Source organism: Macrobrachium rosenbergii, chromosome 7 (genome assembly GCF_040412425.1).
Source record: "Macrobrachium rosenbergii isolate ZJJX-2024 chromosome 7, ASM4041242v1, whole genome shotgun sequence".
NCBI lineage: Eukaryota > Metazoa > Arthropoda > Malacostraca > Decapoda > Palaemonidae > Macrobrachium > Macrobrachium rosenbergii.
The window spans coordinates 9,783,310-9,802,171 of NC_089747.1; the positions used below are offsets into that span (position 1 = coordinate 9,783,310).

General features: G+C 37.5%; 1 protein-coding gene across 1 annotated transcript in view; it reads right to left on the reverse strand.

The window, feature by feature from the left end:
* Positions 1–289: 289 nt before the first annotated feature.
* The window catches only part of LOC136839954 (uncharacterized), a 63,705-nt gene continuing 45,132 nt past the window's right edge, over positions 290–18,862 (reverse strand). The window contains exons 4-7 of the mRNA XM_067106228.1: positions 17,601–17,770; positions 14,992–15,138; positions 1,353–1,497; positions 290–857 (exon numbers count right to left, since the gene is read on the reverse strand). Coding sequence (XP_066962329.1) covers positions 691–857; positions 1,353–1,497; positions 14,992–15,138; positions 17,601–17,770 — 629 coding nt within the window. The 3' untranslated portion in view covers positions 290–690. The remainder of the gene's footprint in view (positions 858–1,352; positions 1,498–14,991; positions 15,139–17,600; positions 17,771–18,862) is intronic.

Consider the following 18,862-nt stretch of genomic DNA (forward strand, 5'->3'; position numbering starts at 1 on the left):
CAGTTCACCTTCATCATAGTCATATACTTTGTTCTTATTTTATATCACTTTGTTATTGGCTTAATAGACGTTATATATATATATATATATATATATATATATATATATATATATATATATATATATATATATATATATATATATATATATATATATAAACATACATTTTAGTAACTGCGATAATTTTGTTACCCAAAAATAGCCTTACCGCCCAAATAGAGGTAGCATCGTTATTATAAATTTTTTAATTAAAAAAAAAAAGTCCTATTAGATTTCAAAAAGTAGCACTCATTAGGTTTTTCTTTCTCTTGCACTGGTGAAATTTAGCCATCCCTCACATCTAAAGAATGTTATTTTCAAGAATTATCATATATCTGCGCATTGCTTGCCTAGTATTACTTTTTCTTTTATTTTTTAATCGAATTTCGCGGTAAAATCCCAAACTTTGCGTAAGATCACCCTAAAATGCACCATAACCTAGAGCTGATTAAGCAGCAGACGAAACGAAACTAAAGTGCTTATTTAATATCTAGTAGATATATTTCGACTACGATCGACATTTGCGCGTCTTGATTATTGTCCACGAAAATATACATGCATCATGAATGCAAAATAACAAACCAGAATAACGTCAACAAAAATTATGATTATCTTGCTTGGCAGAGACCTCCCTCGCACTCCAGCATACTTTCACCATAGAAAATGGACGCAGAAGAAAATGATTACAGCGGCGACTATAGAGACTGGCGAGTGAGAGTGCGGGGCCCCTCCGTATATGATCTCGTTGAAGGGTTCTTCTTCGAGTGTCAGCATCTTTTGCGATCTTCTCAGGTTGTAAGGCGAGGGAATGTATATTTCTGGAAGATAATTGAAAATAAGTACGCGTATTAAACAGGAACGCAGGCGATATGAAAATATTCAGCGAAAGAAAACCATTTTTTAAATTTTTTTTTTTTTAAGTTATAAACCACAAAGGGTCAGTTCGGCGTGGCATACATGTGCGCATGTTTGTTGACAGATCACAAAATTGCGTCGAAATACATAATTCTTCGGAAACTTTGGAGGCATTAGCGATTAATGCCAAATTTCTTGGGGAAATTATAGGCCTATAACAAATAGTGCGCGAAGTATATAAACAGACTGCCACCGACTCAGGTTTTCAACAAAATATTGAATAATTTATTATAGAAATTAAATTCAATTTAGAAAATATCTGTCTTTAAGAGTTTTGTACTGAATTCTCATAGTATTCTTCATTAACTCAAGAACTAGTTTCAAAAATTAAAGAAAGGGAGATAGAATGTTAAGTCTAGACATCAACTTAGAATATTAAATGTTAGACATCAACTTACGTGTGCCATTCCGCACGCCCCAGAAGTAGAAGTAATAAGACGGCTTCGACAAATCCAACAGATCGTTCGTTTTCCCAGTCAAGGACCTCGTGAAGCTACACCACACGTGGCCTTCGTCCACATCAGAGGAATCAAGTTTCAGCACCTGTTGGATTACAGTATATGTTACAGGCTTTCGTAGTTGCCTTTTTTAGTGCCTGAACTAATTGCATGTTTTATTTCCATACTGGCTGGCTGGACCCAATGCTGTTTTAGGGATAGAAGTTGGCATAACAGTGATGCACGAGTCATTTTCAAGAATTTTAACTAGGCGTAGACAGAGTATAGCCTAACAGTTTTTCTCATGTTTATATGCTGTTTTATTTCTTATTAAAGAACAACGAATTTAACAGAAATGGGCTCCACGCTTCGTATGCATATTTTTTTTTTTAATTAACATTATGGAAGTTAATCACGATCGGCGGAAGCACTTGCTGCACACCACTACCCTCAGGTTACAGTTCAAATGCATCGGCCTATCAGAAGCAAGATAGAAGGGTATTGACCATAGAGGGTATATACCAGTACTTCGTAGTTCGGTGTGATCTTCCACCAGGGCGGCGCTGCAAAGCCTTGCGGCGATCTTTAAAGGTCTGGTAACCCACAAATTGAACAGGGGTTTGGTGCGATTGTGAATTTTGTTTGTTATCGTTGATGTTTAATGAGTAAGTGTTTAGCGAATGTTTAGGGTTCAGTGAGTAAGTGTTCGGTGAATGTTTATGAGTAAGTGTTTAGTGAATATTTAGTTTAGGGTTTAGTGAATGTTTAGTTTGGGGTTTTAGTGAATGTTAACAAGTGAATGTTTAGTATGTAAGTATTCAGTGAATGTTTAGTGAGTGTTAAGGGTTTAGTGTGTAAGTATTCAATGAATGTTTAGTGAGTGTTTGGGGTTTAGTGAATGTTCAGAGTGTTTTTAGTGGGTGATTAGGGTTTAGTGAATGTTAGTGTTAGTGAATGTTTAATGTGTAAATATATAGTGAATGTTTACTGTGTAAGTATTCAGTGAATGTTTAGTGAGTGTTTAGGGTTTAATGAATGTTTTGTGAATGTTAGTGTTTAGTGAATGTTCAGTAAGTATTCAGTGAAATGTCTTGTGAAAATTGGTGTTTAGTGAATGTTTAGTGTGTAAGTGTTCAGTGAGTGTCTAGGGATTTAATTAGCATTTAGGGCTTAGTGAGTATTTAGTGTTTAATGAGTGTTTAGGGTTTATTAAGTGTTTATTGTATAGTGAGAGTTTAGTGGATGTTTAGTGAGTGTTTAGTGTATGGCGAGTACTTAGTGAATGTCCAGTATATAGTGAGTGCTTAGTGAATGCTTAATGTGTGTATAGTGTTTAATGAATGGTTAGGATTAAATGAGTTTTAAGTGAATGTTTACCGAGTGTTTGGGGGTACAGTGAGTATTTAGTGAGTGTTTAGTGTTTTATGAGTGTTTAGTGAGCGTTTAGTGTATAGTAAGTGCCTAGTGAGTGCTGAGTATTCAGTGAGTGTTTAGTGTTATTGAATGTGAGTGTATAGTAAGTGTGAGTGGTTAGTGAGTGTGAGTGTATAGTAAGTGTGTATGTGTGTGTGTGTGTTTAGTGAGTGTGAGTGTATAGTAAGTGTAAGTGTTTAGTGAGTGTAAGTCTATTGTAAATGTTAGTGTTTAGTGATTGTACATTACTGTTTAGTTAGTGTTTAGTGACTGTGTGCAAAGAAAGTCCTGTAATTTACAGGAACCATTTATGCTGAACGCTGCTTAGATCCAAGAGCAGATATTTAGGTCTTGGCCATAATGGTTGGAGTGCTTAGGCCAACCTGTTTTTGTAAGGTAATTTTTCTCTGTGAAATTGGGTCAAGTAATATAATAATAATAATATTAATAATAACAGCAACAATAGTAATAATAACAACAGTAAAAGTAATAATATTAATTGTAATAATAAGAATAATAATAATAATAATAATAATAATAATAATAATAATAATAATAAAGTACAGTACTATGAGCTGGACCGAGACCTTTCAATATGGCCGCCCGAGGCCACACGATCGGCAAGGAGATCGCCACTCCTGTGATTGACCGTCTATGACTTGGAAATTACACACACACACACACACACAGACACACACACATATATATATATATATATATATATATATATATATATATATATATATATATATATATCATCAAAGGGGCACCCAGGAAAAGGCGTACGTATCATATCACACTTTATTGTTGCCAACGGCAGTTAGCATAGCTCAGTTTAGCCTTGTTGGTGTAATGTGACACTGCTAAGTAATAAACTGTGATATGATGATGTACGTATGCCTTTTCCTAGATACCCCCCTTGATTGCAACTAAGAAGCCTACAGCTATATGATCTTTTTACACAAATACACACACTATATATATGTATATACAGTATATGTGTGTGTGTGTGTGTGTGAGAGAGAGAGAGTGCATGTATGAATGAATTGGCATGAATACGAGCGTTTATATAGGTAAAATGCCATTGCTTTATTAATTCCATTTGGTAAGCATAGATCTGAGGCTCTTTAACGATTTTATTGAATGGTTTATAAAGCAGAGTTAATGACACCACTACTTAAGTAATTTTAGGTCTGGTCAGTATTTTTAAGTCTAGATTCCAAGTCCATTTCTAGAAACGAGACAAATTCTTTTCTTCTGGAATCTTATTTCGCCTGAACTGAAGACTTCAACACTTTTCTCAGGACATATTTTGGAAATTTGTATTTTTTTCCCTCTCTTATTCTTTTCCGTTAGAATCATCTGTAAAACGTTTATGGGCAGTTGTTGGCTATGTATCTTTTTGGATTATCGTTGTTGTTTGTAAAGGGAGTTCATAACTTTGGACATGATATTGTTGTGTTAAAAATGTTTTTGGAGGACTTAACTAGCCATCTACATGGAAAGGCCAATACTATTAAGTCTGCTCTCAGCAACTGGAACAACCAGAATGAAACTGATGACACCATTCGGAAGGAGGAATTTCATATCCAAAAGAATGAGGTTTTAGAGAAGGAGTTAAGGAAAGAGTGGTCCTGTGTTGAAGAGCTTCGAAAAGCTCTTGTTGATGCTCAGGAAATGATAAGGAAAATTGAAAGCAAAAATAAGGATCTTTCCTCGAATAAGGAATGACTTAAGAAGAAAAATGAAGACTGGGAGGATGCCATGATTAAGAAAGAAAAGGATATCGAACAACTGTAGGACTTCCACATGAAGAAGTTCATGTTCCTCGAGCAAGAAATGGCGCTCTTGATAACAGTCATGGAAAAGAGGCCCAGAAGGATAATTTAAGTGTCCAGTCGAAGGTCCAGAAGCCGGACGATCGAACTCAATCGCTCCAACGGGACTTGGCTGAGAAGGAACCGCAAATTGTCTCGTCAAAGGAAAAGCTCAACTAAGAAAGAGGGAAAATTGGGTTCCTTCGAGAAGAGGCCCAAGAGATGAAGAACCGCTCTGCCAAATTGAGAGATGGAAGGAGAAAGTGGAGGAAGTCCAGACGAAGAAGAAACAATAATAATAATAATTAAGGGGGATTTAGGGCCCATCCTTGAAGTTCTAGGGCTATCTCCAGGCCTCCTTCGACTCTCCGGGCCGCCAATGAAGAATTATAGGAATTTATTTCTGGTGATAGAAATTCAATTCTCATCATAATGTGGTTCGGATTCCACAATAAGCTGTAGGTCCCATTGCTAGGTAACAAGTTGGTTCTTAGCCACGTAAAAATAAGTCTAATCCTTCGGGCCAGCCCTAGGAGAGCTGTTAACCAGCTCAGTGGTCTGGTTAAACTAAGATATACTTAACTTTTTTCCAGGCCTACTTCCCCAGCCTGGCAGGATACCTGCCTTCCTCCGAGGAAGCAGCCTCTGGGTCGGACCCTTCCCTTCAAGGCTGCCCTCAAGAGACTGGCAAGCCTTGGTGGCTTTTGGGCGTCATCCTTGAAGTTATTGGGCCCTCTCCAGGCCTCCTTCCCCAGCCTGGCAGGATACCTGCCTTCCTCCGAGGAAGCAGTCTCTGGGTCGGACCCTTCCCTTCAAGGCTGCCCTCAAGAGAATGGCAAGCCTTGGTGGCTTTTGGGCCTCATCCTTGAAGTTATTGGGCCCTCCCCAGGCCCGCTTCCCCAGCCTGGCAGGATACCTGCCTCCCTCCGAGGAAACAGTCTCTAGGTCGGACCCTTCCCTTTAAGGCTGCCCTCAAGAGACTGGCGAGCCTTGTGGGCTTTTGGGCCTCATTCTTGAAGTTCTTGGGCCCTCTCCAGGCCCACTTCCCCAGCCTAGCAGGATACCTGCCTTCCTCCGAGGAAGCAGCCTCTGGGTCGGACCCTTCCCTTCAAGGCAGGGCTGTTTCCCCAGCCTGGCAGGATACCTGCCTTCTTCCGAGGGAGGAGCCTCTGGGTCGGACCCTTCCCTTCAAGGCAGGGCTGCTTCCCCAGCCTGGCAGGATACCTGCCTTCCTCCGAGGAAGCAGCCTCTGGGTCGGACCCTTCCCTTCAAGGTTGCCCTCAAGAGACTGGCGAGCCTTGGGGGCTTTTGGGCCTCATCCTTGAAGTTATTGGGCCCCTCTCCAGGCCCAAGCTTCCCAGCCTGGCAGGATACCTGCCTTCCTCCGAGGAAGCAGCCTCTGGGTCGGACACTTCCTTCAAGGCTCACCCTCAAGAGACTGGTGAGTCTTCAAGGCTTTTCAAGGACTCATCCTTGAAGTTATTGGCCCTCTCCAGGCCCCTTCCCCAGCCTGGCAGGATACCTGTCTTCCTCCGAGGAAACAGCCTCTGGGTTGGACCCTTCCCTTCAAGGCTGCCCTCAAAAGACTAGCAAGCCTTGGGGGCTTTTGGGTCTCATCCTTGAAGTTATTGGGCTCTCTCCAGGCCCGCTTCCCCAGCCTGGCAGGATACCTGCCTTCCTCCGAGGAAACAGCCTCTGGGTCGGACCCTTCCCTTCAAGGTTGCCCTCAAGAGACTGGCGAGCCTTGGGGGCTTTTGGGCCTCATCCTTGAAGTTATTGGGCTCTCTCCAGGCCCGCTTCCCCAGCCTGACAGGATACCTGCCTTCCTCCAAGGAAGCAGCCTCTGGGTCGGACCCTTCCCTTCAAGGCTACCCTCAAAAGACTGGTGAGCCTTGGGGGCTTTTGGGCCTCATCCTTGAAGTTATTGGGCCCTCTCCAGGCCTGCTTCCCCAGCCTGGCAGGATACCTGCCTTCCTCCGAGGAAACAGCCTCTGGGTCGGACCCTTCCCTTCAAAGCTGCCCTCAAAAGACTGGCGAGCCTTGTGGGCTTTTGGGGCCCATCCTTGAGGGGCTTGGGCTCTCTCCAGGCCCGCTTCCCCAGCCTAGCAGGATACCTGCCTTCTTCTGAGGAAGCAGCCCCTGGGTCGGACCTTCCCCTTCACCATACTCTTTGCTTTCTCATACCCAGCTTTTCAAATATGACACTTGCTTTCTCCGGAGGCTTCCAGACGATTTGAAGCATCTCGGAGATTGTCCCTGGGAACTTTGGAGTTTGACGCATGCGTGAATGGCATTTCTTGTTCATCCAGGACCTGGAGACGGAATGATTCCAAAATGTCTTCAAGGAAAATCCTGAAGGCCTAAGATCATTTTAACATCGCGTTAACCATTACCCAGAATTATTTTTCTAACACATAAATAATTTCTTTACTTTAACGAGTCGTCTTCTATAATCTTAATGGATTCCCTCTTACTGATATATATTGATATCTCCCAATGACGAGAGAAGACTTCTGGGTATTCTTGAAGACGTCTTGACGACTCCAAGATACTTTGAAACATTCTTCAGCTCCTGAAGCATTCCTGGAAAATCCAGTGGGCATTTTCAAAGGCCTCAGAGCCTGGAGATCGTCTTGAAGCCTTCGGAAGCCCCAGAAGCCTCCGGAGTTCATCTCCAAGAACTTGGGCTTATTCATCTCCAAAAACATGACTTCCCCCAAAGAAATCTTTGAAGCCTTTCGTCTCCAATTTCTTCTCCATAAAACTGTTCTTTAGTATTGTGCAAGAAATCCAAAGGCTACAGAGCCTGGAGATTGTCTTGAAGCCTTCGGAAGCCCCAGAAGCCTCTGGAATTCCCAGAAACCTTAAGAATTCCCAGTTTCCCTACTGTCACTCAGGGGATGACAAGAATGATCCGGACAAGATCCATTTGGAACGTAGAGGATATATATATAACTGGAGTTGCGACTTGCGATCTCTATACCAGTACTATGTAGTTCGGTGGTCTTCCACCAGGGCAGCGCTGCAAAGCCTTGCGGCGATCTTTAAAGGTCTGATAACCCACAAATTGAACAGGGGCTTATTGCGATTGTGAATTTTTTTATCGTTAATGTTGAATGAGTAAGTGTTTAGCGAAAGTTTAGGGTTTAGTGAGTAAGTGTTTAGTGAATGTTTATGAGTAAGCGTTTAGTGAATGTTTAGGTTAGGGTTTAGTGAATGTTAGTGAATCTTTAGTGTGTAAGTATTCAATGAGTGTTTAGTGAGTGTTAAGGGTTTAGTGAATGTTTATGAGTAAGTGTTTAGTGAATGTTTAGTTTAGGGTTTAGTGAATGTTTGTGAATGTTAGTGAATCTTTAGTGTGTAAGTATTCAGTGAGTGTTTAATGAGTCTTTAGGGTTTAGTCAATTTTGTGTGAATGTTTAATGAGTGTTTTGGGTGTAGTGAATGTTTTGTGAATGTTAGTGAATGTTTAGTGTGTGAGTATTCAGTGAATGTCTCCTGAACGTTAGTGTTTAGTGAATGTTTAGGGTGTAAGTATTCAGAGAATGTTTAATGACTGTTTAGGGTTTAGTGAAGGTTTAGTGCATGTTAGTGTTTAGTGAATGTATAATGTGTGAGTATTCAGTGAATGTTTAGTGTGTAAGTATTCAGTGAATGTTTAGTGAGTGTTTTAGTGTTTAGTGTAAACATTCAGTGGATGTTTAGTCTGTAAGCATGCAATGAATGTTTAGTGTGTAAGCATTCAGTGAATGTTTAGTAAGTGTTTAGGGTTTAGTGAATGTTTAGTGAGTGCTTAGGGTTTAGTGAATGTTAGTGTTTAGTGAATGTTTTGTAAATGTCAGTGTTTAGTGAATGTTTAGTGTCTAAGCATTCAGTGGATGTTTAGTGTGTAAGGATTCATTGAATGTTCAGTAAGTGTTTAGGGTTTAGTGAATGTTTAGTGTGTGTTTAGTGAGAGTGCTTAGGGTTTAGTGAATGTTAGTGTTTAGTGAATGTTCAATGTGTAAGTATTCAGTGAATGTTTAGCATGTAAGTGTTAAGTGACTGTTAAGTGAGTGTTTAGGGTTCAGTGAATGTTTTGTGAATGTTAGTGTTTAGTGAATGATCAGTAAGTATTCAGTGAACGTTTAGTGAATGTCTTGTGAAAATTAGTGTTTGGTGAATGTTTGGTGTGTAAGTATGTAGTGAATGTTCAATGAGTGATTAGTGGATGTTCATTGATTGTGTAGTGTATAATGAGTGTTTAGGGATTTAATGAGCATTTAGGGCTTACTGAGTATTTAGTGTTTAATGAGTGCAATTCAGGAATAACCTAGAGATACAGAAAATGTTTTTTAACAGTTTGAACCTTGAAAAATACATTGAGCGCCTTCTCTGAGGAATTAACAGTTATACATGTCTAACTGTTATGAATCGGCAAAATTTTATGTAGAATCGTGAGAGGGGAATTTTGTTGGAGTCTTTAAACTGGAAACCAAGCTTTATTAACCCTTGTTCGAGATATTGAGAAGTCGAAAAATTAATTCGTGCAAAATTAGGAAATGTTGATAACGAAAAGATTCATTAGGGATATACCAGGCTAGGAACACGTACAACAAGATGGCGTCTGAGAAGGAAGAAGAAGAAGAAGAAGAAACAGGGTACAAACTAGGCACCGTTAAATATAAGAAAAATAAATAGAAATAAAAATAAAGGACACAAGCTCTTACAGAAACAGAATCGAGACAACAGCTCCAGCCAATTACTTTCAGAATTTTAGGTATATGTAAAATAAATTTCCCTCAAAAGTTTAGGTGTATGTAAAATACGCTTCTGTACATTTTAGGTGCATGTAAAATACATTTCTCCCAAAATTTTAGGTGCATGTAAAATACATTTCCCTGAGAATTTTAGGTGTGTGTAAGATACATTTCCCTCAAAATTTTAGGTGCGTGCAAAATACATTTCCCTGAGAATTTTAGGTGTTTGTAAAATACATTTCCCTCAAAATTTTAGGTGTGTGTAAAATACACTTCTCAAAATTTTAGGTGTGTAAAATACATTTCCCTCAAAATTTTAGGTGTATGTAAAATACATTTCTCTCAAAATTTTATTTGCATATAAATTACATTCCCCTCAAAATTTTAGGTGTATGTAAAATACATTTCCCTCAAAATTTCAGGTGTATATAAAATAAATTTCCCTCAGAATTTTAGGTGTATATGAAATACATTTCCCTCAAAATTTTGGGTGTATGTAAAATACATTTCCTCAAAATTTAAGGTGTATGTAAAATACATTTCCCTCAAAATTTTGGGAGTATATAAAATAAACTTCCCCTCAAATTTTTACTTGTATATGAAAATTTTAGTTATATGTAAAATAGATTTAGTTTTCCCAGCAGTTTTTTATTTTATTTTTTATTTTTTATAGTTTTCAAGGCCAATGAACATCCTCGCAAATACCACAGACGACGTCGTGAATTAAAGAATTACGACGATATTGAAAACGACTTCCAGCTTTTATCTTCTTCAGAAGGTTCGGACCGTAAAGGGTACAGTCGCGAAAATTCTTTCTAAAAAAAAAAAAAAATTTTTTTAAATCTCTTGGAAGACCCTGTGATTGACGTGTCCTTATAAGTGACATTTATTGCGTTTTTTTTTTTCCTTCGATCGATAGTATTGCCGGAGTCGATGAGACGTTTCTGGGGTAGGGTGACAGAAGTGGAGGAGGTAAATCGATATAGTTCCAGCGGAGATTGTGACTGGAAAAGGACTTGATATCCGGCTTTTGATATGTTAATTTCACGATGATTTTGTGGGGCGGTGCACACACACATATATATCCATATATATATATATATATATATATATATATATATATATATATATATATATATACATGTATGTTTCAATTTATATTTACAGTTAGTGGACCTCGAATATCTTAGTAAATACAAGTCTAAAAATACCATTTAGAGCACCAGTTATCTCGCCAGGTCGATTAATTATTACGAAGTTAGTTCCTCTGAATTACACAGAGACATTCAGAGGCACTCGGTCGGAGAGATTAAAGGAAAAGGTCATCCTTAATGACGGTCTGGATCTTACACCAATCCAGTATATAAGGAAGACAAATTGGGACACCAATACAGTATCTAAGGAAGACAAATTGGGACACCAATGCAGTATCTAAGGAAGACAAATTGGGACACCAATACAGTATCTAAAGAAGACAAATTGGGACACCAATCCAGTATCTAAAGAAGACAAATTGGGACACCAATCCATTATCTAAGGAAGACAAATTGGGACACCAATCCAGTATCTAAGGAAGACAAATTGGGACACCAATCCAGTATCAAGGAAGACAAATTGGGACACCAATACAGTATCTAAAGAAGACAAATTGGGACACAAATCAAGTATCTAAAGAAGATAAATTGGGACACCAATCCAATATCTAAAGAAGACAAATTGGGACACAATACAGTATCTATAGAAGACAAATTGGGACATAAATCCAGTATCTAAAGAAGACAAATTGGGACACCAGTACAGTGTCTAAAGAAGACAAATTGGGACACCAATCCAACATCTAAGGAAGACAAATTGGGATACCAATCCAGTAACTAAGGAAGACAAATTGGGACTCCAATACAGTATCTAAGGAAGACAAATTGGGACACCAATCCAATATCCACAGAAGACAAATTGGGACGCCAGTCCAAGATCTAAAGAAGACAAATTGGGACACCAATCCAATATCTAAAGAAGACAAATTGGGACACCAATCCAATATCTAAAGAAGACAAATTGGGACACCAATCCAATATCTAAAGAAGACAAATTGGGACACCAATACAGTATCTAAAGAAGACAAATTGGGACACCAATCCAATATCTATAGAAGACAAATTGGGACACCAATCTACTATCTAAAGAATACAAATTGGGAGGAAAGAAATACAAGGCTTTTTTTGTGAGCAATTAAGAATTAATTTGACATATGTAAATAACTGTCTATGTATGTATGTATATATATATATATATATATATATATATATATATATATATATATATATATATATATATATATATATACTGTACATATGACAAATGTTAAGTAAAAATATCGTTTAATATCGAATTCATTATACACTTGGTAATAACTTCCACCTAGAGTGAATAATGATTGGGTAAGTGCTTCTCCGTCGGCCAGGATTCGAACCGTAGCCTGGTTTCCACCCGGCTATTATTCTCAAGAGATGACCGGGTGGTAAAAGTCTCTACAAAAGGGTATCTTTTGTAGTGGGGTCGTGCCGAAAGAAATGGAGACTGAGACGCATTTAAAAGTAATGACGATGTTCAGATGCGTTAAAAATGACATTTTTCACACTTCCTTGGAACACGAGCAGGAAAGATGTGATCACAAGCGAGGCAAGAAACATATAGCAACATCCTCAAGACTGAAACGTGGAAAGAAATATTGCAGAAGTGGAAGAAAAGTCCTCTAGAAATGACAATGCAAACAACAGTCTGTCGAAGAAACTATACTCAAAAAATGGAAGGACAGTCCTCTAGGCTAAAGTATTAAAGGTAGGGCTCCAGACAGTGGTTCTCAACTTTTTTTGGCCCGTGCACCCTTCCACCATATGTCAGAATGGCCCCCCCCCCTCCTCTCATTTCCAAAATTCTCTGCCTCAAAAGGTGCGAATTCGCTGCTGGTTGAGAACCACTGCTCCAGGGAATAGGTTGACAAAATAACCAGCGAGATTTTCACGGAAATTACAATACAAATTTTCTTGCTAGAAACCTCATGGGCAGTTGTCGAAATGACGGAACGAGATGACTTACTTTTGCAAATGTCAGCGCAGTCAGAAATGCCAAGAGGCGATTGTAGTCAAAGGTGCGTTATCGGTAACATATACGGCTTTAAAATATTACGAACTGTGGTCTTACTAATTATCATTCATAGCATTTTTAAAGTTACATATCCCTCTCCTTCTGTCCAACACTTAATTCTAGAGAGTAAGGTTGTTCCTGAAGGAAGAGCCTTTATTCCAGTGTCTCATATTAGTAGAAATGCCTCATATATAAATCAGAGCCATTTCTTCATAAAATTCCCATATTCGTTTTTATAGTTTTACTAGCAAACTATATAAGAACTTTGACAGGGAGGAATTATAACTACTAATCAAGGCTAAACAGACGTTAAGTCTACTTAGCCTTGGATTATCTTAAGAAGTCGACCGTCAAACCTCCCTGTAACCTTTCCATAGCATTTATTCCTCTTCCTTAACCTTTATTTACAACTAAATATATCTGTCATTGTTCGACTTGAAGATCTGGGTCAATTGCCCTCGACTCGCTCTCTATAAAGAGTTTCGCCAGCAGGGACTGTCATGTACCTAGTGGAAGGGTACATTTGAGTACAAAATTAAAAATGAATCCGTCCCCAAGCCGTGAAATTTGCACAGCGTCAGTGTGTAGTATGTGCTTCGTCTAGGCCCCAGTCATTTTACTTCCCAGTTCATTTTATATTTTAGGATTAGGCGAGAGTAGGACGTTGAATTGCTTGCGCGATGTTCTCCACCTGTAGACAGAATGACTGTCTTCAGTGAAGGCCACTGCGATACCTAGACAGGGCTGCTGAGACTGCACTGTAGCAGGCAGTCCACTGTCCTAGTGTAGCCTACTCCTAATAGATAAAATGCTCAGGGAATTAAAATAGGGAGTAGGGCCTAGACAAGAAAGAGATGTCAAAGAACTTATGAAAAATAGACACTGAGCAAATTCCATGTCTTGGGATGAATTGACTTTTAAAATTTTTACCCACATGTACCCTTTTACAAGGAGAACGAGCCGAGGACAACTGACCCAGATCTACAAGCCGACCTTCAAGTCGAGTAATGGCAGATATGTTTAGCCATAAATAAAGGGTAACGAAGAGGAGTGAATATTATGGAAAGATTGGAGGCTGGTCTGACTGGGGGAGTTATAAAGATAACCTAAGACCAATTTTCTTTATCTCTGCTCGTCTTTTATTTTTTCATTGACTTGTCGTTTCTTTCGTTCAGGATACAGAAAATAGTAATGCAGTTTCAGTTTACTGAAGCGAAAGTTCAGTATTCAGGAGATAATAGCAGCATTAGACGGAGACTGACATTAATCTTGAATAAGACTCGAGGTCCACTTTTTTAGAAAATCACGAGAAGAAATTTAAAACGCTGAAACGGGGAATTTTGGTGGGTATGAAATTGAGTATTTTGAAGCTGTTTTCTGTAAATGGTTGGTAATTAGAATATAATGCACTTTTTCGAATGGAGAGATGGCTTATATTTTTAAACAAAAAAGGGCGTATTTTTATTTAAATCGTTTTCTCTCTTTTTATCTCCCTTCAGCTTTTAAGTAAAGAAACATTTACTTTTCCATTTAAGTGACCCTAACTTTTAATTTTCCATTTTCTTCATTTAGTTCATTCTGCCAGTTCTATCCGCCTCTCCCTTTTCTTTCTGTACAGGCTTTCTCCTCCCGCTCCTTCTTTAAAAATTTATCTTGTCTCAAAGGATCAAAATTACATTGAAGACAGAAGAAAATGCCAGTGCCATTGCCGAGCTCTGTAGACGGGTCACTTGCGCGAAAGTTGCACGGAAGAATTTTGAAAGAATTTTAAGCTTAACGGTGGTGCTCCCTGTACGTCGTTGTCAGAATTCGAGATGAGAAAGTTATCCATTAAACAAACAGCGAAAAATTCGAGCAAGTAAAATAAAGCTGTGACTGAAATTACGGTAAAAAAAAAAAAAAAGTAAAACAAAACTGTAACTGAAATTACGGTAAAAAAAAAGTACAATAAAACTATGACTAACTTACGATAAAAAAAAGTACAACAAAACTGTGACTCAAATTACAGTAAATAAAGCACAACAAAACTGTGGCGCAAATTACGGTAAAATCGTCATGTAAAGCTGAGATTTAATGCTGGGAACGTTCACGGAATCAAATGGTGTTTTTCGTAATTTGAAGTTTTTGGAAAATTCCAGGCCTTGAATAATTTTTCATACACAAAGCCCAAAACGTTTTAAATTTAATTATATATTTGTATATATATTTATATATAAATTATATACATGTGTATATATATATTATATATATATATATATATATATATATATATATATATATATATATATATATAATATATATATATATATATATATATATATATATATATATATATATATATATATATATATATATATATATATATATATATATATATACATATATACTATACCCCTACTCGTACATGTTTTGTGTTTATGTGGGCGCGCGTAATTGCACGTGCTTATCAAAACATCTTGATCAACAAGGAGACGCCGCAGAACTCACCCCCAGGTGTAGATCGGGTGGGTAGTCGAGATTCTCCAGCAGGTAGTGCTCGATGCCGACTTGATTTTGGGCTGTTCGGTAGCAGGTGGTGATGTCGGCGTTGCTCAGCGTCGTGGCGTCGTTGCTGAAGCCGATGGCGATGTATTCCTGCAAGGACAAAGAAGAAGAAGACGATGATGATAAGGAAAAGAAGTCCCGTTGCTTTGCTCGTCTTTCAGATCAGAGATTTGCTAAGAAAATGTTGTTCGGATTTGTTTAGAAAATGTTCTTGAGATTTGAAGAAGAAGAGTGAGATAAAGAAGTCTTGTTGCTATGTTCCTTTTTCAGATTAGAGATTTGCTTAGAAAATGTTCTTGTGGGTGAGATTTGAAAAAGATTGAGATAAAGAAGTCCCTTTTTTATGTATGTCTTTCATAGCAGAGATTTGCTTAGAAAATGCTCTTGAAATTTGAAGAAGACTGAGATAAAGAAGTCTTGTTGCTTTGTAAATTTTTCAGATTAGAGATGTGCTTGGAAAATGTTCTTGTGAGTGAGATTTGAAGAAGAAGATTGAGATAAAGAAGATCCGTTTCTATGTTCCTTTTTCAGATTAGAGATTTTCTTAGAAAATGTTCTTGTGGGTGAGATTTGAAGAAGATTGAGATAAAGAGGTATTTTTGCGATGTTCCTTTTTAGGTTCAAGGGGAAAAGATTTGCTTAGAAAATATTCTGAAGATTTGGAAAATATTAATAAGAAATATTTTTAAGTTTTGGAGAAAATTACTAGAGAAATTTTCTTAAGATTAGGAGGAAACTAATAGAAGATATTCTTAAGATTTGAAGAAAGAGATTAAAATTAAGAAGTCCTTTTGCAATGATATTATTTTTGGAGTAAGAGAAAATGATATGCTTAGAAAAGTTCAAGAGATTTGAAGAAGATTAAGATAAAAGAACTCCTGTTGCGATCTTTCTCTTTCATTATAAAGAGAAAATTATTTGCTTAGGAAAATTTTATAAGATTTGGAGAAAAGAAAAGCGTATCTTCGTGTTTGAGAGGCATTCTAATGTCAAAAGGAAATGACGTTTAATTTTACTCTGGGAAAGGAGGATAATAACAATTAGGATATGAATTTTCATTCATAGTTTGTAGTTATTGAAATACGTATTTGTGTATTTGTGTATTATAAACAGTCAAGCAGGGACATTATTATTATTATTATTATTATTATTATTATTATTATTATTATTATTATTATTATTATTCAGATGATGGGCCCTATTCCTATGGAACAAACCTACAAGGGCCAATGACTTATGACTTGAAATTTAGGGCATCAAAGAATGTGTTAAACCATGAACATCTCTCTCTCTCTCTCTCTCTCTCTCTCTCTCTCTCTCTCTCTCTCTCTCTCTCTCTCTCTCTCTCACACACACACACACACACACACACACACCCACACCCACACCCACACGCACGCACGCACAAACACACTCACACACCCGCGAAGGACCAAATTAGACGTAAAAACAAGTTTAAACTTAAAATTCAATACCATCAGAGGGCCATTACCAAACCTGACATTTGAAACCTTGAAATTCAGTTGTACTTGAAGTGACAGAATGTCTTCCAGTCACTCGATAAGATGGATGGTTGGGGGGGCGGGTAGAAGGTTCTGGATAATGTCTTCCACCATCACTCGATCTTTCTAGGAAGAATCTTTCTAGGAAAATCTTTTGAATGGTGTTGTTGTATGTCAGAAAAACCTAGAGAATGTCACGTACATATTTATGTATACATTTTTAGTTTTCTGTAAAATAAAACTATTGAGATGGCTATTTGTCTGTCCGTCTGAGCTTTTTATGTCCGCCCTCAGATCTTAAAAACTACAGAGGCTGGAGGGCTGCAAATTGGTATGCTGACCATCAACCCTCCAATCATCAAACATACCAAATTGCAGCCCTCTAACCTGAGCAGTTTCTATTCTGTTTAAGGTTAAAGTTACCCATGATCGTGCGTCTAGCACCGCTATAGTTGCCAACAACACAGGCCACCAACGGGCCGTGGCTGAAAGTTTCATGGGCCGCGGCTGAGTTTCATGGGCCGTGGCTGAGAATTTCACACAGCATTATACGCTGTACAGAAAACTCGATTGCGCCGAAGAAATTTCGGCGCATTTTTTACTTTTTTTTTACTTTTCGCTAGGGAGGGCGCCCCCTGGGAGACTTGACTTTGTGTGCGTGTGTGTTTTTTAACAAGTATTTTTATTCAAAATCATTTTAACGAAATAAAGATTATGAATGTGGTACGTATTTCCTCGCTGTTATTTACATTAAATATATATATATATATATATATATATATATATATATATATATATATATATATATATATATTTATATATATATATATATGTGTGTACATATGTATATATATATATATATTATGTATACTGTATATATATATTATGTATATATAAATACATATATATATATATATATATATATATATATATATATATATTATATATATATATATACTTCAAAGCATGGTCATTATCGTCTGTCTCAACCCACTGATGTATTTACTGACATAAAAATAAATAAAATAACAACATAAGACCGAGACTTACTGATTGGTTCAGGATATAGCCTCCGAGGGTAAACTTCGCCCTAGTGTTCGAGTTCAGGTATTCCACCGAAGCCATGTAGCGAGTTTTGTGAGCGGGGCATTCCCTCCCGCTGTCAGCCATGCAATACCGGAAGCAGCTCTTGGCCACGGCGCAGTCTTTCGTCGAAACAGCTGAAAGAATATGAATTGTTAATTTGTTTTTTATTATTTGGACTAGAATTGAGTCTAACTAGGCTGCCACACTGAGGTACATATAGATATTAAATCTGTATTTTTCGTGATTCTCGATTACATGTTTACAAAGGATAGTAAACTCAGGTGCATATAGTCATTAAATCTATATTCTTCGTGAGTCGCGATTATGTGCTTGTGAGTGATAGTAAACTCAGGTATATGTAGTAATTAAATCTGTATTTTTCGTGATTCTCGATTATATGTTTACAGTGATAGTAAATTCAGGTATATATAGTAATTAAATCTACTTTCTTCGTGATTCTCGATTAAATGTTTACTAGTGATAATACTACATTGATGTATATATAATCATTAAGTTTGTATTCTTCGTGATTATATAGTAAATTCATGTATATATGTATAGTCATTAAATCTACTCTTCGTGACTCTCGATTACATGTTTACAAGCGAGTCATTAAATCTGTATTCTTCGTGGTTACCTGTTGTCTCTGTACATGGGAGAATTCTACTAGATTTGTCTCCTGATGCGGCTATTCCTGTCAGAACTACAGGCTTAAAACCTACATATCAGTTGGCAGTTTTGACAAACACAGACTAATCAGATGGCAAATCAAAGTGTCCTATCATTTGTACATTCTAGTTTGGTCTGATAGCTTCTGACTTTAAATAATTACTTTTCCAAGGAACATGGTAGTAACTGTGGTAGTAGTAGTAGTAGTAGTAGTAGTAGTAGTAGTAGTAGCAGTAGTAGCATGGAAGGTCTTGGATAATTTTCAACACCTTTGACACTGAGAACGTCTGTACTAGCATCATAAATTAACTCTTGACAGAGAACAGGATAACAGCATACTGATCATAAAAATATTTGCAAGACGAGAATAAGAATATGGATTCAGAAACGCGATATCTCTCTTCAATTCATGCGTTTTATCATTTTCTTTTCATTATTAGGAAACATTTTAAAACCTACAATTTTAAGATGAGAAATCACATTGTTGTGGGTATCTTTGAATCTACCAGGATCGTATTTTTGTATATTTACTGAAGCTCTAAATTTCATTCGACCAC